This window comes from Notechis scutatus, chromosome 13 (genome assembly GCF_049901735.1).
Source record: "Notechis scutatus isolate UNSWTSFEM ecotype Mainland chromosome 13, rNotScu1.2, whole genome shotgun sequence".
NCBI lineage: Eukaryota > Metazoa > Chordata > Lepidosauria > Squamata > Elapidae > Notechis > Notechis scutatus.
In genome coordinates, this window is record NC_142021.1 from 12,522,357 (window position 1) to 12,541,870 (window position 19,514).

Consider the following 19,514-nt stretch of genomic DNA (forward strand, 5'->3'; position numbering starts at 1 on the left):
GTTCTTGATCTCAGACGCACCCCGGCACCCGGCTGGCTCCTAAGTCTAAAGTTGTTTTCTCCAAGGCAACTTTAGCGTCAACCAGGTCCTGACAATTATCCCCCTGTTGCATCACCCTCCCTGCTTTCCCCCAGTTACTGAAATGGACCCTGGTAGAAAGAGATGGGGATGACCCGGTCTGCGGCCTTGCAATAGATATATCTGAGTGTCAGGGGGCAAGGCAGGAGTTCTGCTTCATTTTGTGTTTTTCAACAAGACACAGTCATTTTTAAAAATATATATATTTTTACAGTGACACGGTAAATCCAGATTACAAAGGATGATAATAACATCAGTACGCCTGGTCCCAGGGAAAGTGTTTCAAACCACCTTCCAACCACTTCAAGCTGATTTTAACTGAACTAATTCATTTCAATTAGTTCCAGTTCCAAAGTTAATACAGGTAGAAACAGTTGTGCACGAGTTTTAAATTAAAGAGGGGAAAGATTAGAATGCCTCCAAAACAATATTCAAGTCAGCCTACTGAGGGCAGCTGAACTTACACACTTTTCCTGTGCAAATCATACACTTAAAAAAACAAGAAGGGAAAAAGAACTGGAAAGCTGAATTTCTAACACACGGGCTCACACACTTTGGTAACACAATTCAAAAACAGGGATTAAAAACATTGGAGGATTGTCCCCTTGGAGGAGAGTCTGCAGACCCCACCCGGCCCCTCCCGATCAACGGCATTCACAGTCGGTCATGTGTTCAGTTAACGGGAGGAGTTCAGTGATTCTCCTGGCAAATGAGTTTCAAGTCTGATGAGGTGCAATTTACAGATTATGATGGCACAGTGCAATTCAGCAATCAAGAACTTCATTCTCAAATAAAATGCTTGACCTATGCAAAAAATCCATGGCAGAAAACAGCCACCGACAGCAAGATGATGGCGTTGATGTTGACCACGCGCCTCCACAATGGCACCTCTGTTGTGTCTGTCAACTTATGCTGCAGGGCCTCCTCCTCTTCCTTGCTCAGCTTGGGGCCCGTCTGTTCCAAGCCGCAGAACCAGTTGTAGGCTTTCTTGCAACAGTTGGTCTCTTTCTCTTGGGCTGCAAGGACAACACGGCCAATTGTTAGATGTAGCAGCCAAACTGACCCTTTCATGCCCAAAACATCCTCCTAAGGTGCCACCACCCTATTCTCATATATGTTGCTTATATGCCCTAATGTACTATAGAGTTGAAAGGGTCCCTTTTTTCAAATCAACTGACCATTATTCATTCTGTTTCATATTGAAACAAATAACACTGCCAAAAAGAGACTGGAAAGAATCTCAAAGGACCACGAGGAGTTAGGCAAAAGAAGGCAAAAGAGTTTGGTGGGATTTTCATCCATGCCTCCAATTGAAGGACATGGCCTGAAGATGGAATGGAGGGATTGTGGAGTGAAACTGTTGGCTCAGGGATGGGGAACTTGAGAAAAGTTTGTATTCCTGGACCACAATCTGTGCCATCTATAGGTAGGGCTTCTGCAAGCAAGAGATGGGTTGAACCTCACAAAGACTGGCCAGGACATGTCTGGAAGACATCTTACTAAACTCAAGTCATGTGGCAGACTTTAAATTAAATCTGGAGTGGGAGGGAAATCAGAAGGCAGTCAAAGTTTCTGTCCAAAGGTAGACATCCTAGGTCAAGAGAGGAAGTGGTAAAAGAAAGGGGCACCCAAAATACACCAGAAGATGCAGGAGGCAAAGCTAAGAAGGCCAGTGCTGAGAGTCAGATGCTTCTTGTACATCAGTGCTTTGAGAATGGAGAACAAAAGGGGAGAACGTGAAGTCTTAGCGCGGGGAGGAAAGGTCATTTCATTGGTATCTCTAAAAGTTGGTGGAATGGATCACATGATTGGAATATAAAATTAGAAAGGTATAATTTGTTGACAAGAAAAAAGCCCAAGAAGGGGAGTGGGGGGAAAGGTGTCATATCATATGCAAAGAATTTCAACACAAGCAAAGAGATTCAGGACATCAAGTGTGAAAATCTGGCTGAAAGCATCTGAGTGAAAATCAAGGAAACAAGCAAAAACAAAACAAAAAAAGGACCCAGGTGTGGGCATGCTTTTCAGACCACCAACCAAGCAGGAGGTGTGACTGAAATCTTTGCAGATGGGACCCTTGAATGTCCAGGAAACCCATCATGGTGCCAAGAGGGGGTTCAACCACTTGAGCATCAACTAGGAATCAACCAAAGCAGCAAGTGGCAGATTCTGTAGCTGGGGTGTTAAACTCAATTTCATTGAGGGTTATGTTTTACCTTGGGGGGAGGGGCGTGGCCAGGGTGGACGTGGCCAGCTTGATGTCACTCGTGTCAGGGGCACCTGTGGCGGCCCAAGTGCTCTGCCAGCAAAAACGGGCTCCAAATCTCCATTTTGGGCTAGGACCGCCTCCTGCAATCCTCTGGAGCTCCGTTTTTGCTGGCGGAGGGTTGCAGGAGGTCATCCCAGCCGAAAACGGAGATTTGGAGCCCATTTTCACTGACAGAGGCACTGCAGGCCGGTCCTTCGCTGTTTCCAGGGTGGTCTCATGGGCCAGATCTAAGCACCCCGTGGGCCAGATCCAGCCTGTGGGCCTTGAGCTTGACACCCCGTTCCATGGGTTCTGGTCTTGTACAGGACTTCATCATCCAAAGACTGGAGTAGAGAACCAGCCATGCTGGGCTTCATGCTTACTAACAAGGAAGAAATGCTTGAGTGGCAAGGAGAGAATGACAAGAGGGAATGATGACCATTGTCTTCCTGGAATTCACCCTACAGGGAAGCAGAACCAAATGTTCTCCGGTTACTATTCTACATTTCAGGAGATCTGACTTCAACTACCGAAGGGAAAAAGTCGGAAGGCTTTGAAAGGAATCGGGGGGGTTGGGAGATTCTCAGAAAGGAGATTATTAAGGCCCCAATGCAAATCATACTAAAGAAAAAAAAGGTTAAAAATGGGACGGTCCTGATGAAGCCGCCAAGGGTCACAAATGGCTCTCTATCAACAAGAAACAAAAAGGACACATTTGAAGAATGGAAAGCGGGGCATTTTACAAAATATCAGAGTAAGGGTATTTTCTTTTTCTTTTCTTTTTTACCATTGCTAAGAAAAGATGGGGAAATGATGACAAGCAATGGGGAGAAGCTGGAACTACTTAATTTTGCATCTCTTGTGGCCACAGGAAACCATGGCCCAGGGAAGCGGGGAGGGAGCAGGCAGGTCCAGCCAAAGTACAGAGGAACCGCCAGGAGACTGGAGAAGAATTCAGGCTCCCAGCTTTAAAAAAAAGTGGAGGCAGAAAACAGCAAATCAAGCAGCTTGACTGGAATATCTGGGGAAACTCTAGAAAAGATCTCGAGCAGCCAGTTTGCATGCACTTAGGTAGGAACAGGAGGCCTTGAAGGGTTTATTAAAGCTAAGTCAGGCCAGGCAAATCTTAGAGCTTTTCTTTTCTTTTTTTACAGAGGGGCTAGATTTGTGGACCAGGGTGGATGTGAAGCGCCTAGACTTCAGTAAGGCTTCATCTGATGATGCCGACATAGCCTCTCTTTGATCAGATGGAACAAGATGAGATGGATGGTCCACTATTGGACAGATTCAGTTGATTGGAAAACCATACGCAGCGTAGGGTCCTTAATGCTTCTACTGTATGCCCTTCATCCCACTGCTGAGCTTACTGTTAGGAAATGTCTTTCTATCATTCCACGAGAATCTCTTTTCCTTTAACTTAAGATCATTCTTGCACGAACTCTTCTGAGAGGCCTCTTTTTGGCATTTGGAAAGGGCTACTATCTTCTCCAGACTAAATCTGCTGATCTTCTTTGGTCTCTTCATATCACTGACTTTCTAATCCCCTGATCTCTGCCCTTCTTTGATCCCTTCACCAGCACATCTTCATCTTTAGTGACCGGAACAGTGCACAATACTTGAGATAAGTCAGAGGACCAAGTCAGAGAACAAGGGACAGTTATAGCCATGATTTGAAGATGATGGACACAACTCAAGTTTGCATTTCCCTTACTTGCAACCATCATATCATTGTGATATTTCAAAGTCTTTCTCATAATGATCATTAATAATCCCAGGATGCTCTTTCTATATGAGTGCAATTGATTTTTATTTCCAGTGGAAATGAAAGTGGAAAGACCTAGATATACAAAATATGGTTTTCCATCTGACCTCATTTCCTCCAAAGAGAGCTTCTGGCAACTACCTGAAGATGCTGAGAATTCATCTCTTAATAGCTCCAATTACAGAACTTCAACATTGATTACTATTATATTACATTATTGTATTTTAAAAGTAACTATCTGTGCGATTTGTCCCTTAAAATCGATTTTGACTCTTAGCAAACACCTGGACAAGTCCACACAGTTTTCTTAGCAAAATTTCAAGTGGTTTGTCATTGCCTCCTTCCTAGGGCTGACAGAAAGTGACTGGCCCAAGGTCACTCGCTGGTTTTGCACTCATGGCAGAACTAGAACTCAGAATCTCCCCCTTTCTAGTGTCAACCCTGAAGCTGATCTGGCTGGAGCCATCTTGGAGCTTCAGTGCTGCCACACTGAGCTGAGGGATAGGGAGAGGGGATTAGAGATAGTAGTCAAAACAGGGAACCAAGGTCTTGGGAACCAAGGACACCCTCACACCTGGTCGGAGGAAGGAGGAGTGATGTCACCAGATCAGCAGATGCTGCCTTGATTGGGCCATGTGACTGATTGTTTAGGGTTGAGGAAAAAACGTTTACTTTTAATTAGGTGAAAACTAAGGGCCCCTCAGAGTTGGTTTTCACCAGATATGTGCCAATATGATATTTCCAACAAGGCTTTTCTTTGAGGAATTTACCTGCCTCGGAGTTTTTGCTTGTAATGGATCTTTTACTTGGAACCCTGACATTTAGCCTAGTGCTTTAACCAGTACACAAAACTGGTTAAAAAATGTATCGTTATTACCATATAATAATATAATACTATAATATTATTTATAAGATTTCTATCCCATCTTTTCCCCCTGAATTCAAAGAAGCCCCCTCCTCATTTGCTGCTGCTACTTTATTCACAACAGGCTGAGGGGCAACAAGGCATTTTAATGCCATCCACTCAAACTCTCCATAACTCCCCTGCAAAATCTGGATTCCACAACAAACCGGGTTTTTCTCCATTTTGTAGTTTTTTAAAATGACTAGATTCATTTTCAAGTTTGAGAGTGGGATTTTAAGATGCAAAAATAGCAGTTTCAGGCACACTCTGAATATCTGCTGCAAAATCCTTAACTAATATGGAGATAAATGCATATTTGAACTATTCAGTCTTCTTGAGGGCCATCAAAATTCCTCCTGGCATTTTATTTTATTTTATTTAGCATTCCAATCTAAATTTGATTTTCCGAAAAGATATTGCTCTCCAATGAGCTAGGATGCCTGCCAGCATCGTGGCCAACATTCTTCCTTCTGATATCTAGGTCAGATAGGTTAGGAGAGATCCAGTCAGGTCTCTCCTAGATTGAAATTATGTTTCATGGGAAAAGGAATCTCACCTGGCTCTTCCTCATAGTCCTCCACTCCTTGCACCATCTCCCCTGCGTCCAGATCGACACGTTGCTCTTTACTGTTGCGCAAAGTCCAGCAAAGACGATAAAGCTGTTCAGGAAACAAAAATCACAACAATGAAGCAGCTGAAATGACCTTGAATGAGGTCAAGATGAGGCCCCAGACTTGGATCAAAAGAGACGACCAGAAGTGCCCTGGTAACTCCACTACTCCTACTCAGTCTGTACCCAATACCTCTAGCAGAAAAATACAAGGCAGTTATATAGCTGCTCATGCAGTGTTTGTCAGAGTACATTCATGAACTGGCAGAGACATGGTTAACAAAGTCAGCAAGCGAGTAAGCATGGCCAATGGGAGCTGACAGGCTGGGTGTGGTTTGGCTCTGTGTGCTTTGCTAAGAAGTGAAACTAAAACTAACTTGCTTGCTTGCTGAAACTGGTATCTGCTCTGAGACGCTGCTTGTGTTTGTGTTTGCTTGTAACCTTTCCACATTGGAAGAAACTAATGGTATTGGACATTTACTTATTTTATATAAAAGGAAGTTAACGAATCCTGCTGAGTCAGTCATCTGTGTGTTTCCTGGACTTGAATTTATGCTGCAAACTGTAACAGGGTGGAACTTCCCCACCAGACAGAACTGGGGAGATGCACCCTCAGGAAGCACCCTCTCTAACATGGCTTCAAAGGGGTTTCCTCCCACCCAGCTGGCTTTCACTTCTGCTGAACTGGAGGTGTGGCTGCCTCAGAACTGAGAGCCCCCCGAGGTGGATGTGAAGGGGAAATGGCCCGTCCTTTTATGCTGCATGGTGGGCATTCACGAGAGGCCTGGTTGGACGGAGGCTTGGCCAGCCCCTGTATGTGGTTACCCACACAGATATTTCTTGACCAAAATCTCAGCGAGGGCAGGGAAGAGAAAAGTGAGGTGGGCGGGGGGGGGTCAGGAAGAGGAGGGCATTGCTTACGTGGACATCATCGATTGGCTTGGTCAGGAGTGAGACGATCAGAATGATGGTGACAGAGACAGCGAAAAGGATGATAGCAAAATAGAGGTAGTGCACTTTACAGATGATCGCTGGACATTCACTGGGCAGAGCGCAGCTGCCGGTTCCATAGGCAAATTCTGCAAACATTCGACACAGCCCAATTACCAGTCCCACTATCAGGCCCCAGAAGGCACCCTGCAAAAGACAATACAATGCAATTAGGGGAACTTTTTCCTCCGCACGTCCTCTTGTCCTGTTCCTCACAACTGCAGCGTGATTCTTTGGGCTCACAATTGTACATATTGTGATAGATAGCTATAGAAGGGTTGAACTTGAAATGGTCCTTGGAGGTCAACTAAGTCCAACCCCCCCCTGTTCGAGTAGGAGAGGAAAAAAAAAACACCCTCCGGTGCTCCGTCCTGCCAGGGTGTCTGGCTTGGCACCAGGGCTAGGAGCCTCCCGGGGACCGATTGCTCAGGCGCGCTCGGTTAAGAAATGGATCATCCGGCCAGTTGATTGCATCTCTCCAGCCTAATAAATCTGGCGGCAGCCGAAATAACTACACTGACCCAACACAGGCGTTACTCAGATAAGAAGCCTCGTGACAGGTAAGCAAAGTTCTTAAATCAAACTTAAGACGAACGCCTCCATCAGCCAACGGAAAGGTGGCAGCCTGTGAGATGGATTAGTCACCTCTTTCCCTGGCTGCTGCTGCCACTTGTTCCTCCTCTTGTGCCACGGAAACCACACCCCTTCCGTGTCCTGGGCACAAACACCCCTCCTTTTGTGAAGGGAGTGGTACGCAGAGCTTCTGTGGGCTAGAAGACCCTCCAGCCCTGAAGCCAACAGCTTCCTTTTGGCTCCCTCCAGCGGGAGAGGCAGAGAAAGAAAGGGGCCCCACCCAGCAGGGGTTGGCAAGGGGTTGACCCCCCCACCCCCCACCCCAGCCAAGGGCCAGCTGCTCACCTGCTCATTGACTCTCTTGCAGAAGATGGCCAGGAAGAAGACAGCGGCAATGGGTGGGCCCAGGTAGCTGGTGATGGATTGGATGTAGTCAAAGAGCTGCCCGCTCTGCGCAGACTGGATCACGGGCACCCAGGCAATGCTGATGCCAATCAGGCCCAGGATGAACAGCCTGGCAGGAGGAGAAGGCCGAGAGAGGCATTGGGGGATGCCAACTCAGTCAATGAATCCAAGAAACTACCTTGGCAGACGGATCCGAGCCCTACTTATCCACATTTGTTTCAGGGGCGGCTGCTATATTTACATTTATTCAAAGATGTGAAAAAGATGTGACTGCAAAAGATGTGACTGCAAAGATGTGCTTTGCTGAATTTTTCTGTTTTTGTTTCTTTTTTCAGCTTTTTCCTTCTATGAATATTGTGTGTTTCCTTTTCTTTGTTTTTTTTTTTTTTGTCTTTAGTTAATTGCAAAAAGAAAACAGCAGAAAGAGTGTGACTGTGAAAGTGCAAATAAACTCCTGCCCATTTTGTATCTGCATTGCACAGAGAAAATAGGGCGGGGGGGCAATTTGACTTTTTGATCTCCCCTCCAGACCCCCTCCCCTTGTTTAAAGGGGAAAATAAGCCTAAATCTCAATAAACAGCCAGAACAACTGAGCCACTGGGCAGGTTGTCCCTCCTGTCTATCAGCTCCTTTGTAAAGAGGAAACAGGAAAGTCGCCAATCCTTCTTGCTGATTCTGTAAGACGCGCCTTAAATTAAGCCAGGTGGCCTCCAGGGGGCTCTCTGGTCCAAATCTCTTGTAGGTTTTAGAGAAGAGGCTGTGCGGAACGGCGGGCGGGCAGAGTGGCCCTCCATCTGCAATTCCCAGGTGAAGAGCAGCATGCAGAGGAAAGATAAAAGCCATTCCTGGCTAGGCAACATGGCACCGGGGGCTCCAAAGTCGGGCTATTTCCCCCTCGTCCCACCCCCGACGACTTACTTTGGTCAATGTGTTATTTCCAGAGCCTGGAGACCAGTGGGGGGGGTCCAAACATTTTTACTACCGGTTCTGTGGGCGTGGCTTGGTGGGCGTGGCAGGGGAAGGATATACTGCAAAATTCCGCTTCCCTCCCCACCCCACTAACCTGCTTTCCAGCTCCGTTCTCCTGGGCAGGGCAACCAAAGGAGACCCAGCTGATCAGCTGGGACTCAATGCGAGGCAGAGAAGAGATGGGGTTGGCGGAGCCAGTCGGAGCCAGGTGGCATTGGCCGGTTCTCCCAACTACTCAATATTTCCGCTACCGGTTCTCCACAACTGGTCAGAACCAACTGAATCCTCCCTCTGCTGGAGACCCACGAAAGCAAAGGGGAAGCACTTGGGCAGGTGACCCCATAGGTTTCCCAAATGCCAAAAGGGTTCAGCCGCCCTGGTCTTGGGCTCCAGCCGAACTTTCTTGCAATTTCCCCTCTGCTGAGTCTTCACTGCTGCCTCTCCTGCCGCCAAGCCCTTACCTGCCGACGATCATGAGCTCCCTCTCCTTGGCGGTGGAGCGTATTTTGGTGTAGATGTCCATGGTGAAGAGGGTGCTGGCACTATTAAAGATGGAAGTGAGGGAGCTCATCAGTGAAGCCAGCATCACAGAGAGCATCAGGCCTCGCAGCCCTGAAAAAATAAGGCGAGGGGTGTGTGAAACAGGCAAAGGTTTGGTGTCAGTGACTCCCGTTGAGGGTTACAGGCTGGCAGCCCAGCCACATGGGTGAGAGAACTCAACCATCTGGCCTGGCAACTGAACGCACTGCTGGGAAAAGGCTGTGGGACCAAGGAGCCCCCTCATCATGCCCTGAAGCCGGGGTGTCAAACTCGATTTCATTGAGGGCCACATCAGGGTTGTGTTGAACCTCGGGGGACCAGGTGGGGCTCCCAATCTCCATTTCCTGCTGGGATGGCCTCATGCAACCCTCTGCCAGCCAAAACGGAGTTCGGGAGGACAGCCCTCCCGAGCTTAATAAAAAAAACCACTACACATCACAATCGCTTTAGGATCAACCTGGCATCCACACACGGGTCCTGTTGTGGTTCGCCAGCAGCAGGTGCGGACGGCAGAGGTATCGGACAGCAAGGACGAAAGGGAACCAGTCAGGGAGTCCGGCGAGGACTTGGACAAGGGGCCTGAGTGTGATGCCGGACCATCTGGGGGCGGGGTGCTGCCTTCGGAGTCCGACATCAATGAAGCAGAGGACCCCGGGGAGCCTGTGCCCAGTGCGCATGTGCTCGGGGCTGCTCGAAGGAGAGAGCAGCTGAAGCAGCAAGGACGACTCGGGAGAAAGGCTATCCCTCCCATAAGGGATAAAAACCAGCCCTCGGGGATGTGTTCTTTGCAGGAAGCAAAGAAGTTCTTTAGACTCTGAGCCCTTGTTGAAGCCCTGCGAATTCCGGTTTATTTTTGAAACGTCTGTCAGATGATATTTATCAGTAATTAGACTTCTGTTCTTGGCAGCCTTTCACAACCTTCAAAGGGCTTGCTTTTATCTCAGACATTTAGGTTTAAATGACTCTTGGCTGGGAATGCACAGAATTACCAGCGCCATATTAAAAAAGTTTGCTTTGATACACAGTTTGTGTTTGTTTAGTTTGAACAAGGCTTGAGTCAGAACAAATCCCCTTTTTATAGCCGACTGTGGGCAGAAGGCAGCCAGAAGGCCCCTCATAATGCACAGCCTTTAGGACACACCATCCTGGGCAACGGACCTTAACCAGCCTTGCAGTCCAAGGCACAAACAAGCCAACCCCCTGGCCTCATCTCACCATCCGGCATGAGTTCCACCACCATCGTTGGATAGGCAATGTTTGTACAGCCAACCTCTGTCCCACAAGTCTTCTTGCACACCGAGGGAACGACACACGCCACTCTATCTGTGAACCCAAAGAAAGGAAAGTGTGGGCCCCACGAGGGAGCTGAGCAAGTCGGCCTCCCTCTGCCCTCTGGGTGGACCAGCTCTCACCTCGGTAGAGAATGCGGCTGATCATGCCTGGCATCACCATGAGGAACATGGGCAGCAACTTCAAGTAGCCGCACAAGATGCAGCCAGCCTTGACATGGGACATGTTTTTCCCCGAGAGGCATCGCTGGACAATGACCTGCCCAAGAGAGGAGCCAATGAACAAGCACCGAGACAGAACACAGGGCCTGGACTCTTAGGGTTGGAAGGGACCTTGGAGGTCGTCTAGTCCACCCCCCTGCCCAGACCCGGCATCATTCCATACGAATGGCTGTCCAGGACAAGGCCTCTGGCTCTGGGCCAGGATTTTTCCACCAGGATTGGATCTGGAGATTCCAACATCACTTGGATGCGGTGGGCCTTTCTTTACTCTTTTTTTTAATCAATTTTTTTTTATTTTGACAACAAAAATTGATAAACACAAACACAAAACATCAAATAAAACCATCTTTCCATTGTACAGTATGTTGGTTGGTATATATCTTTGTGCACGATATTAATAGTCTTTTCCTTCTAAATTTAGATTAGAATTCATATTATATAGAACAACTATGCATATTATTATATTATATTATATTATATTATATTATATTATATTATATTATATTATATTATATTATATTATATTATATTATATTATTATATTATATTATATTATATTATATTATATTATATTATATTATATTATATTATATTATTATTTTATTTTATTAATTATATTATTATCAAATCATTATTAGACTGTCATCCTTTTCGAGCAAATCTCAACTTTTACAAAACCTAGTTCATAATATCATTTCACTGTGATCAATTATAACGTATCATTGCATTATATTATCTTTACTATATGTTATATTTATATTATAATGTATTTTACTTCTCTATTTTCTTATCTAGCCATTGATAAAATAAATCCCAAATTTTATAATATTCTTTATCTTCTTGCTCTCTAATTGCTAATGTCAATTTACTCATTTCTGCATGTTCCATTCTTTTCTTAATCACTTCCTCTTCTATCGGATTTTTTTAAATTTTTCCAATTTTGAGCAGATACAATTCTAGCTGCTGTTAAAACATTAATAATCAAATATATCAATTCTCTACTGTATCCTTCAGGTAAGATACCCAATAAAAATATCTCTGGTTTCAAGTCTATATGCTGTTTTGTCATTTTTTCCAGCCATGTATGAATTTTAGTCCGGTATCTTTTGGCACACGTCCACCACATGTGATAATATGACCCAGGTATCTGATGACACTTCCAACATTTCTCCTGTTTGTTCTTGAACATCCTTGCTCTTCTTGTGGGGGATAAATGCCACCTGTTTCCTTACTCTTATGGCAAGGATGCTTTGCTTCCATGAATTATAGGGAGATCTTTTGGTTCTATAGGCCCACCTCCCCAGCCCCGTGGCATAGCCACTGGTGGGTGCAGCTTTTTGCCTAAAACGTTCAGGCTAGATTCATATGACACACTGAGCCACAAACTAGTCGAGTAGATTTTCAACTTCTGGTTGTACCCATTAGTTTACAATTCCATGTATCCTGAAAATCAGCTTCGTTCCATAAGCCACAGTTCAGTTAACGTACTCAACATCATGCAATCAAACCATCGTTTGGAATATGAATGTAAATTTAAATCGAAGAGGAAAAGACTATAGATATTGTGCACAAGAAATATGTACCAACTGACGGACACACTGTATAATTGAAAGAAGGTTTTATTTGTTGTTTTATGTTTATGTTTGTCTATGTTTGTTGTTAAAAATAAAAAAACTTAAAAAAAACAACCCATAGTTTGGGCATAGACCAGGGGTGTCCAACCTTGGCAACTTTAAGACTTGTGGACTTCAACTCCCAGAATTCCTCAGCCAGCAGGAATTCTGGGAGTTGAAGTCCACAAGTCTTAAAGTTGCCAAGGTTGGACACCCTGGCAGACTCTCAGAATGTCTGGATTGTTTATTTATTTCATGAATTCATTTCAATGCCAGCCAGAGACTAAGCATTGGCACCGGTGATGCCCTTCTAGATGGCATCCAAAGACCAGCCTGCCTCTGCCCAGCACAAGGCCACCCTCAGCTTTAGTAGCCCACTTTAGAAGGGGCAACTAGGGCAGAGATCTGGGCCTGTGAGTCCAGATCTTAATGCCCTAGTTCAGGGGTCCCCAAACTTAGCCACTTTAAGACTTGTGGATTTCAACTCCCAGTATTCTCCAGCCAGCTGGAGAATTCTGGGAGTTGAAGTCCACAAGTCTTAAAGTGGCCAAGTTTGGAGACCTCTGCCCTAGTTCCTAAAACCAAAGCATTGTCTCCTTTGGCCTCCAAGCACAGGATCAGGATGAGCCCACCGAGAAGACCTGTGTGCGGGGAACATCATAACCACCAAGAGCATCATGGCCCTACCTGGTCAGTGCACCAATACCACAAGGCCAGAATGCTCAAGCCAAAGATGAGTCCAGGCCAAGGGAGGTCGCCGTCCACCGGGTCCCGGAAAAGGTGGAAGGCATCTGGACGGGGAGTGTAGCACTTTTCGGGGATGGTCACGTTATTGTAGGAGATGTTGGCTGGGATGGCTGTCATGTACTTCTCCAGCAGGCCCTCATATCCTCCGACTTCTTTAAAAGCTGCGGAAGGTGATACAATCAGGGTAAGGAAGCCCGTGAGAAAGCAGAAGCGTTCTCCTCCTCTCCCGCAAGCCCATGGGGTTAGACACACATCAGCTCAGGCAGGGACTGTAGTAAAGACAGAATTGGGCCATTTCCTAGGGTAGAGGTCTCCAAACTTGGCCACTTTAAGACTTGTGGACTTCAACTCCCAGAATTCTCCCGCCAGCATAGTATTCCAGTATTTGAGGTGTGTGTGTGTGTGTGTGTGTGTGTGTCATCCTATTCTCCAAAGCACCAGAGGGCAGGAGAAGGAGCAATGGTTGGAAACTAATCAAGGAGAGAAGCAACATGGAATTAAGGAGAAACTTCCTAGTAATGAAAACAATCAGACAGTGGAACAGCTTGCCTTCAGAAATCGTGGGCGCTTCATCACTGGGGGTTTTCAAGAAGAGACTGGACCGTCACTTATCCGAAATGGTATAGGGCTGTGATGGCGAACCTACGGCACGCATGCCACAGAGCCATTTGTGCAGGCACGCAAGCCCCAGGCAAACTTACCTCACTGCGCATGCGCGTGCTTCCCAGCTGATTTTCAGGCCTTTTTCGGCCTGCCAGAGGCTTGAGGGAAGCCTCTGCAGCCTTTGCAGGCCGAAAAATAGGCCCGTTTTGTCACTTCCTGTCTTTCCAGAAATACTGGAAGTGACGAAACGGGCCTATTTTTCAGCCTGCAAAGGCTGCAGAGGCTTCCCTCAAGCCTCTGGCAGGCTGAAAAAGGCCTCAATCAGGCCAAAAAGCAGCTGGGAGGTGCAGTGCAGGTAAGGGCGTGTGGGGGGGGATCACGTGCGCATGCACAGGGGGCCCGTGTGTATTGCCTTCTGGGTGCTTGCATGCGAGCGTGCGTGCACAATTTTTTGCACAGGAGCCCAAAAAGGTTAGCCACCACAGGTATAGGGTCTCCTGCTTGAGCAGGGGGCTGGACTAGAAGACCTTCAAGGTTCCTTCCAGCTCTGTCCTGTTCTATTCTAACCTATGTCCAATAAACATGCATCCACACGGATGCTCACGTGCCCAGCGCTGCCGGATGATTTCTCATGTATATGCTGAAAATTAAACTGGATCAGAGCCAGCCCATTGGAACCTGCCTAAATCCCTGGGCCCTTCCTCCAGGGGTTGCCACATAGTGAAGGGGTGGGCATGTTTCAAACACAGGCCAGATCTGAGGAGAAATTTCCTACAGGGAGGAGCTATTAACCAGCCTTGAGAAGTGGAGATTGAGGGTCTTCAGACCAAGGGGGTACCACCATCTGCCTCAAAAGCCTTAGCAGATCCTACACAGAGCAAGGGGTTGGACTAGATGACCACCAAGGTCTTCTTTAACTCTAAGATTCTGTGATTCAAGCACCTCTGGTCTAGGTGGATCTGGGCTCTGTCCGGCCTTCTTGAAAGCAACTCTGTCCTATTGTCCCCATTTTTTCGTACCTATTTCCTGTATTCTTACTCATGTTTATACTTATATCTATTACCTTGTAAGGGATTGACAAATAAAATAAATAAATAAACTCCCAGGCGCCCAGCCAAAGCCTCTCAGGGCCTTCTGGGGGAGGCCTCCCCTTCACACCAGCCACGGTGGGCCTGGGGGCAAGGCACTCTCGGGGCTGGTTTTGAACTCGGGCTTACCGAAGACGGTCAGGATGACGGATCCCACCAACATGATGCAGGTCTGGAGTGTGTCTGTGTAGATCACGGCGGCCAGTCCTCCTGCCAGGCAGAGCGAGGGGAGCAGAAGGCTGCGATAAGGAGAGGGAGGCGGCCCAGGGCCAAGCCCCCCCAAAGAAAACCCCTGGGCTTCTCTGCTGGGAAATGGGCAGGGGGCAGACAGGGGGCTTCCCAGGCACCAAGGGGCCCGAAAGGTTGCGGGGGGGGCTGAGCCTGACATCAGGGCTGGGAGGCTCACCTGCAAATGGGACTCACCTGTGATGGTGTAAAGGCCTGTGATAGTCAGCAGTATAATGATGGCCACATAAATATTCAGTCCCATAGCAATTTGGATGAAGATGGCTCCGGAAAATATGTCTGCCTGTCGTGCAAAGGAAGAATTGGCCCCCTTAAGCCAGAGCACCAGGGAAAACCCCACGCAGAGCGGCAGATGTGCCCCGAGGGGCCTCTCCATCCACCACACCCCAAGGGCTGTGCTGCACGAGGATGTGGGGGGGCTTTTGTGTGGGCCTGGTTATAGGGGTGTCCCAGAGGAGGACAAGGGGAGGAGGGGGGCAGGAGGAACTGCGGCAGCTGGCCCTGGATCAGCCATCTCCACTGCCACCAGCCCCTGCTCCCTGGAAGCAGAGAGGGTAATGGCCAACAATAACCTTAGAGACCAACTAGTCCAGCCCCTGCTCAAAGAGGAGCCACCAGTAGGGTCTTCCTGGTTTAAGTAGCCACAATGAAATAGGGGTGCAGGGAGAGTGGGACACCCTTGTGCATGGACTGTAGCCTGCTCCTGAAAATGTGCCCCTTTTCTATGCAACCAGTGGGGTGGGGCCTGACACTTGAGCACCCACAAATGGGGGCCCACCAGGACAGGGGTTGCCAACCTTTTGGACCTCAGGGACCACCAAACTCATCATTTTAAATCCCGTGGGCCACTAATATGAATTTTGACTGACGGTGGCTTGCTGATGTTTTCCCAGGTTCTCTGCTGCTTTCTGGGAAAATCCCCCCCAAAATCTGCAGGAAAATTCTCCACCCTGTTTTCCTACTGATCAATCATTCTTTATTTGGGATCGCAGGATACCGTCTCCAGCTCCGTTCTCAAGGGGGGGAAGGGAGAGAGAGAGACTTTTGGCTTCATGCAAGGAAAGCAGCAGAAGCAGCAGAAGTCTTTCTTTCTCTCCCCCAAACTCTGCCAGAAATGAGTCTTTGCCGGCACAGCCTCTTGGAGCAGGAGGCCTCGCAGGGTCCCCAAGAATCCTTTCTGGCAGTTTGGGGGAGAGAAAGGAAGACTTTGGCTGCTTTCCTTGCGTGCAGCCAAAAGCAGAAGAAGGAAGAAGCGGAAAGAAGCAGCCCGGTGGCCAGGCCAGGCCCATGGGGCAAGTTCCCCCCCCCTTCTGCCCTTTCCCCACCTCCCCTCACGACCTTGTGTTCGCAATGCAAGCGACGCAAGCCTTGTGTTCCCACGGGCCATGTGGGCGGCGCAGCCTTGTGTTCCACCGCAGCCTGGATTAATTGCTTTGGCGCTGACATTTCTCTAAGGACCACCAAAATTTTCTCACGGAATGGCCCACTGGTTGCTGACCACTGCACTAGGAGGCTGGTCTCAGCCCTGGCCTTCCTCTGCCCTTCCATCTTACTCATCCATTGCCAAAGAGGTAATTACAGGTGTGGAATGAAAGGCGTGTCTCCTTGAAAGCGCTGCTTACGGGAACAGCAGCGTCCCCACATCCTCCCAGCAACCCGCACCTCCTTCATGGCCTCAGGCAACCTGCTGTGGTAGGGCTGACCCAGATCTCCTGCAAAGGGACGGGGTCTCCCCCTCGGAACTGGCAGAATGACGGTGGGGCTCTAACAGAGTCTGTACCCCTTTGGCACTGCCTGCTTGGCAAGAGGCGGAGGGCCCGCCTGGCCCCTGGAGGAGGCAGCCTGCAGCCAAAGGGCTCCGGCACTGCTCTCTCCGGATCCAGCTGTTCACCCTTCCAGAAAGGGCTCTGGCACTGCTCTCTCCGGATCCAGCTGTTCACCCTTCCAGACAGAACTGCCTGCATCTCTCCCTCTCCCATCGGGTCCCTGGCTTCTTGGGGGGGGGGGGTGCCCTTCCCATCCCACTGCAGTTTAATCAGTAACCCTGATAGAGATCATTTATTGCCTGCTAGTGAGAGAAGGCAGGGGCCCTGGGTTAATGGGCACAATTAACTCCTGGCCGTTGTTCACCGGGGCAAAGAGTAGCATCGTAGGACATCTGCCAGGCAGAGAGCCCTGAAGAGAGGGAGGGAGGGGGAGGGAGGGAGGCCTCCCTTGGACTCACTAGCTCTAGGCCTCTTTCCACCCCCAACATGGCTTCTTACAACCCCCAAAAAAAGAAGGGCTTGTAGGAAAGGCATCTGCTTTGGAGAAGTGTTCCGTCAGCCGTTTACTTGGGAGTTGAGGGACGAGAGTTCCTTCTGGACTGTGGCCCTCAGAGGTCCATGGGAAGATGTGGGGCCGAGGTATCTGGGACTGGCTTGTTGCTGTGCAGAAGCCCAGGGGATGCAATCCATCCAGCCCGGAGGCTGTCGTGTGGGAATACCCAGCTCTCAGGACGGGAAGGTTCCTCCAGGCACTGGGCCCATCGCACAACTATCAGCCCCTTGGCAGGGTAGTTGACTGCCCCTCCACTCCGGACGCTCCCTCAAAAGCCCTTCCCCTCCCCCTGAGGGTGGGGGGACATTGTGGGCCTGAGCTACAGGGAGCGCCATGAAGTCCTTTTCTTCTATGAGCCTTCAGTTGCTAAACTCACCGAGATCTTGGTGAAGATGTACAGGAGCAGAGACAGGACCGACAGGTAGATCTGAATCCGTTTCCCTCCGAAGCGTTTCTTCAGATACTCCGGCATGGTGACCACCTGTGAAGGAGGAAAAGGTGCTGATGGGGGAATGGGGAACATCCCAAGAACTGCAGAAGCATGGATTGAAAAAAAAGTGTGGGGGGTTTGCTAATTTTGGCCCACCATGCAAAAAAGAATGCATTTTTCAACCTTGGGAACTTTAAGATCCACACCTCTTAAATTTTCCACGGTTTAGAAACCCAACTCTACCAAAAAGGCTATTTAGTGCGTAATCAGGAAAGGGATGGTTGGCACCTTTCTTCCCTCCCGTCCTTTCTCCTTCTTGGAGTGGACACTCCGCGTAGGGTGAAGCATCCCTGCCTTTGCTTCGCTTCTTCCCTTGAGGAGGGGGAGGAAGCGCCAAGGAGCGATTCTGTGGGACGTGTTTAAGTGACAAAAAGAAAAGATCGAGGCCACCCTGGATCTGGGGCCAACCTGATGAGAAACGGTGCCAGCATCCTTGCAGGTAAATAATCACCTGGAAGGACTACAGGGCCAGAGATGCTCTTTTGGTAAAGAAGCCTCTGGTCTGGAAGACCTTCTTGTCGGGCCCCACCTGTGCCTGATCCAGGCAGGGGAGGAGTCAACCAAGACGGTACGGTTACTTCGCTGTTGTTCAGTTTTTATAGCCATTCATGGCTAATTGTCTGAACGCTGCAGCCTCTTTCCCCATGGAAATCAATAATGCAATAGTTTTATGTGACTCCTGTCCCTCCTTTTTGATTGCCACTTGTAACATAACAAAGTTTAGGATGGTCTCCAAGCAGATCTCAAAGTTTGAGCTAGATGTCAATGGGGTGGACGGACGTGTGGCCAGATGACTGCCTTCAACCAACCTTTTTCGGCCAACGGAAAACCCCAAACCTCACTTTTCACCAAGTCCAGAAACGCTGGCTGAACTATTTGGGCACTTTTTTAGATAAGAGGAGCCCAACCATGTTCCAGCTGCTGTGATGGCCTCGTGGGAGGCCAGACATCGTTCCTCGAGTCCATCCGTCCAAGCTCTTCCCAGAGGTGCGTTGTGTAGGGAGTGCAGCATTCTAGCTGGACGCGGGTCTGCCCAATGGAGAGACCGGAGCAGGGGTGTCCAGCAGGGGTGGGATTAAAATAGTTTAACAGCTGGTTCTCTCCCCTGATGATCGGCTAGGTGGGCGTGGCTGTGCTGGGCATGGCCAGGGGTCTGGCAGGCAGCACTTGGCCTCCGGAACCCCCTTGGAACAAAAATGGGCCGTGTGGGGGAGCCACACACCCCCATGCCCCGTTTTGGCCTGGTGGGCCTCCCTGCACTTACCTGGGAGCTAAAACGGGGCACAGGGAAGGGAAGGGAGGGGCCAGCCAACAATTTAACAACCAGTTCAGCTGAAGTGGTGCAAACTGGCTGAATCCCACCATGGGTGTCCAGTCTTGGCCACTTTAAGACTTCTGCGCTTCAGCTCCCAGAATTCCCAGCCTGCAAAGCTGTAGATCAGGGGTGTCCAACCTTGGCAACTTTAAGACTTGTGGACTTCAACTCCCACAGCTGGCTGAGGAATTCTGGGAGTTGAAGTCCACAAGTCTTAAAGTTGCCAAGGTTGGACACCCCTGCTGTAGATCTTCCCAAAGATGTCGGTGACTTTAGGAGCGGCGTCTTCTCCAGGTTCAAGGAACAACCTCATCATGGGGACTTTCCCGGAGCTCCCTGTAGCTCCACGGTGTCCCTCCACCCTCAGGAGGTGGGGAAGGGCCAGGGGGTGCCTCCTAGGGCCCTCGAGGGAGCATCAGGATTGGAGAAGGCAATTCCCTCCTTCTTTCCCAGGAAGTCCAGAAGCCTTAAAGGTGTCAAGATTGGGCGCTCCTGGACGAGTG

General features: G+C 48.8%; 1 protein-coding gene across 2 annotated transcripts in view; it reads right to left on the reverse strand.

The window, feature by feature from the left end:
- Positions 1-265: 265 nt before the first annotated feature.
- Positions 266-19,514, reverse strand: part of LOC113422161 (sodium/glucose cotransporter 1-like) — a 30,615-nt gene continuing 11,366 nt past the window's right edge. For both annotated transcript variants that reach the window (XM_087943035.1, XM_087943034.1), the window contains exons 5-15: positions 17,583-17,687; positions 15,065-15,170; positions 14,771-14,851; positions 12,891-13,111; positions 10,492-10,627; positions 10,295-10,402; positions 9,001-9,151; positions 7,511-7,679; positions 6,524-6,739; positions 5,549-5,651; positions 266-1,094 (exon numbers count right to left, since the gene is read on the reverse strand). In XM_087943035.1, the coding sequence (XP_087799161.1) occupies positions 883-1,094; positions 5,549-5,651; positions 6,524-6,739; positions 7,511-7,679; positions 9,001-9,151; positions 10,295-10,402; positions 10,492-10,627; positions 12,891-13,111; positions 14,771-14,851; positions 15,065-15,170; positions 17,583-17,687 (1,608 nt within the window). In that variant the 3' untranslated portion in view covers positions 266-882. The remainder of the gene's footprint in view (positions 1,095-5,548; positions 5,652-6,523; positions 6,740-7,510; positions 7,680-9,000; positions 9,152-10,294; positions 10,403-10,491; positions 10,628-12,890; positions 13,112-14,770; positions 14,852-15,064; positions 15,171-17,582; positions 17,688-19,514) is intronic.